Here is a 3,861-nt window from a genome sequence, read left to right on the forward strand (position 1 = left end):
AACAGGTCTTGTCTGCATTCACTTTTTGTAGTAGATTCAATGTTGCACTTTTCTCAAAACCAAGCTGTATATACATGCTTTGCAACACAATAACCAAACAGAAGAACAAAAAAATGTCCCAAACAGTGTGAACAAAAAACACTTTCCATCTATTCCCACCTCCACCCTTAAGTTCTTTCCACTGACCCGTTTCAAGTTCGAGGGATAGTTTCTCACCCTGTTAGAGGCCAGAGGGCCCTCCTCGGTGACAGCAGTCATGTTTTACTTGGTCACTTACCATTACCCTCCCTGACTATACCTTTCATTTAAAGACTGAAGTTTGGCATTTTTTTCCCCCTCCCCACCCTCTTCATGATTATCATCAAACCCTGTTACCAGAGGAGTAATTTCGTTCAGACCGGCAGGATAACTTTCAGCCAGTGTTCTCTTCTTCTGGGCACATGAATACTTGCAGCTTTTTCCTGTAGCTCGATGTCTTCCTGGCTCCGGTTGTCCGCCTGCTCTTCACCTGTTGCCACGCCCCCTGTTTAATCTTTCCCAGGAGGGATGTAGGTTGTGTGATCACCGTCACTGGCATGCCTCGTCTCCTTATGTCTTCCGTCGCCTCTTCCACAGTCTCATAAGTTGTTGTACCATCCTCATAAAAAACCCTCAGTCGAGCCGGGAAGAGGGTCTAAAACCGGATCTTGTGTTCTTTTAGAACTCTCCGAGCCTCAGTGTATTCTCTTCTTCTGTTCAGGATTTCCGGCGCATAGTCATGGTCCAGGCTGATCCTCTTATTTTCAAACATAAAGCCCCTTTTTTGCCATGTCAGCCAAATCACTTCTTCCTTCATTCTGAAGCCCAGGAACCTGACCAAGATGGATCTGGGTGGTGCTTCAGGTGGTGGTCGCGGCGCGAGCGCCCTGTGTGCTCTTTCTATCTTCATGTCCGTTGTTGTGGCGATATCGAGGTTTTCTTTTAGCAGCTTCTCCATGAAGAGGATCATCGCCGTCGGGCTTCCTTCTGCTCCTTCGGGAATCCCGTAAATTCGTACGTTTTCTCTCCTAGAGTGGCTCTCCTGATCTGTTAACTTCGCTCGGAGTTGCTCTTGTGTTTTTAGCATTTCAGCTAGTGCTTCTTCTGCATTTTGAAGCCTCTCTTCGTTCTCCGTAATTCTTTCTTCCGCATCATCTAGTCTTGCATTCGTCTTGGCGATATCTCCCCTGATGTTTTCTAGTTTTTGGTTGCTGTCTTGCCTAAATTCTCTTAGTTCTTTAAGTATTAGCGTCAGGCTCGCCGGGTCTTCTTCCGTGTTCACTCCGGGCTGGTTAGCTGTAGCCGAGTTAGCATTAGCTTCCACGTGTTGCTCGGGTTCGCTGTCTTTGTTAATTCCTGGAGTAGTTTTTTTTATTTTCTGTTTTGATGCCATTTTCTTTCCCCTTCTAGAAAGTTTAGACGTCAGTTTTCCCTTTGGTTAGATTGTCTTTCGGGGTATCTTTCCTCTTTTGGTCAGGAGGTCCAATATTAACCTGCCATACCTTGATGACCCCAATAAAAAATATTTTTAAAAAAGTTAAAATTGTAAGGTGTTTTTTTGGCCACTAATAGATAGAAAATCACAAAAAAACAGAAATTGTAAGACACTTTTTTCCCTTGGTTCTCAGGAGGTTAAAACTGAATTGAATTGAATCATGGCTTGACTGAACCGTTACATATCTACTCCTGTCTGTACACATTAGCACAGGGTCAAATGTGGGTGTCTTGACTCACCTGTCAAAGAACTTTTGGGCACCTGGAGCAGCTGGCTATTGTCTTGTCTGGAGCCACTAGGAAGACTTGCAGCAACCTCTCCCAGGTTCTCCGTCACTATCCTGAGTAGCATGGTCAGGTCATCCTGGCTCAGATCCATCTGCAAAGAAGAACAAACCTGAGGGAGCCAGACAGCACACCTTAGACCAAGAGTGGGCAAACTGTCGACTTGTGGGCCACAAAGGCTTCTAAAATTCGATTGAAGGGCCGGACCAGGAGCAGATGCGTGGAGTGTTTTGGTAATCCACCTTGTAAAAGAAAGATATACCATGGAACCTATAATATAATATTGTTCAGGGGGCCAGACTTAGACCACAGGGAATTTTGGCTTGTGCTTCAGTTCCACATGGTTGCTACAGTTCTTGACCTGCTTAGGGAATCTAAGGAAATGACAGAGCACCACAGACTGACTGTTACCCTAGAGAAGCAGACTTCTAACACAAGCTGTACTACCAGGACTCTGTACCTGTGGCTGTTTACATGATGACTGGTTGCAAAATACAAGAGCAGAACTGTTAGTGATACAGGAACAATGAATCACAACGTCTAAAGCATTTACAGAGTCTCCCACGGAAAAGTATTACAGCTTTAGGTCAACTGGTTCCTCTTTTTAAAGCTACCTTCGAGGGTTTTAGGTTTCCATGAATCTCTACTGCAGCCATCTTCTTGTACCAGAAAGCTGACAGGTTTCTCTGGATGTCCAGGTGTAGGTTAACAGGCTCCAGGAGCTCAATGGCTGCACTTGAATCTGACTCCACACACGACCTGTATCACAAGCAGGAAAATAAACCAGAGGACAACAGTAAGGACAGATCTGTGTAAATTCAAGGGTGAAAACCTCTTAATACAACTAATGTGAAAAAATGTGAGGAATCCCAGAAGACGACTTGTCAGATAGAATCAGTTTGTGATGCCAACTTTTCCTTTCAGTCTTACTGACCTGGACAACTTCAAGTCCCCTAACTGGACATCCATGATGTCAATAACAGCTGGTAGTGGACAGCCTTCGATGGACAGCAGCCTGTAGCTGTTTGTCACTGTAATCAGACCTAGGTCGATTACAAGAGCATTGTGGGAAGTTGAGGACTGTGGGATGATGATGAGCGGCGCCTTCAGCCTGATGTCCATGGAAAGACGGAAACTCTTCTGAGCAAAGTCTCGAACACTGGATGCTGCCTTCTCTGCAGCCTGAGCTGTCGCATTACTGAGGGTGTCTTTCGCTGCCTGGAAGTTGTTGGTAAAGTTCTGTCATCGTTTAAAAGAAACAAAAAGGATGCGAGTGTTACATGTATCATTGAAGTTATTCATTTTCAGAAGGAGAAGCTGGAACCTCTCGTCTCCATGCCAGTGACTCACCAGCAGCGACATGAAAAACTTGTGCAGGTAAACCACCTGGATGCACCCCAGGTTCAGCATGACTTCTCCATCTGTCTTGGAGGTGTCTATGTAGGCTGCCCCGTCTGTGGCGTTTGGAGTCAGGCTCAAGTTGAAGCTAAAAACTTCCTCTCCAACAATAGAAACAGCCTGGAAGACACACCAGAATCCTACAGGGTCACAGCTGACAGGACACAGGATGAAAGTGGGATGAATCTAAAGAGGCGTGGAATCTCTGAGAAAGGTTCAGAATGGTAAATGGCTTTTCTGCCTAGTTCTGAGGTCTGAAGTGGTTCACAGTCAGTCTTGTTAAGCCATGCACACACACACATTCACACACTGCTGGTGGCTCCACTGCCAGAAGCTGCATTCCCACCGAGCACCATTCCTGCCTCAGAGGCGTCCTGCTTCACTGTTAACTCAATGTTCAGTCGGGATCAGAACTCCGGAGAGTTTTGAGTGTCGATCACTGAGGTCAGACCAGCAGAAGCACTTTCTGGGTGTGGCGGTGCGATTAGGACATCACAGTGCGTCCTGAGTTCAACTATCTAAACTTTAATCCAAAACCTCCATGTAGAAGAAGCATATTGTTCTCCTCCTGAAATTTAAGATATTTTTCCTATTTATATCGAGACCATAGACTGTATATAAGAATAACTGGACTTAGCAAACCCCCCTCCTTCCGTGTTCCATATA

The 3,861-nt window shown here is 45.5% G+C and overlaps 1 protein-coding gene across 1 annotated transcript; it reads right to left on the minus strand.

Moving 5' to 3' along the window:
* Positions 1–334: 334 nt before the first annotated feature.
* LOC112140142 (vacuolar protein sorting-associated protein 13C-like) lies at positions 335–3,829 on the minus strand. The gene is made up of 5 exons (XM_024263028.2): positions 3,148–3,829; positions 2,732–3,036; positions 2,412–2,556; positions 1,753–1,891; positions 335–1,520 (listed from the first exon to the last, which is right to left on the minus strand). Exons 1-5 carry the CDS (start codon positions 3,205–3,207, stop codon positions 1,507–1,509), a joined length of 663 nt encoding a protein of 220 aa, XP_024118796.2. The 5' UTR covers positions 3,208–3,829; the 3' UTR covers positions 335–1,506.
* Positions 3,830–3,861: the final 32 nt, after the last annotated feature.

The sequence above is a fragment of the Oryzias melastigma genome, unplaced genomic scaffold (genome assembly GCF_002922805.2).
Source record: "Oryzias melastigma strain HK-1 unplaced genomic scaffold, ASM292280v2 sc00765, whole genome shotgun sequence".
Classification (NCBI taxonomy): Eukaryota; Metazoa; Chordata; class Actinopteri; order Beloniformes; family Adrianichthyidae; genus Oryzias; species Oryzias melastigma.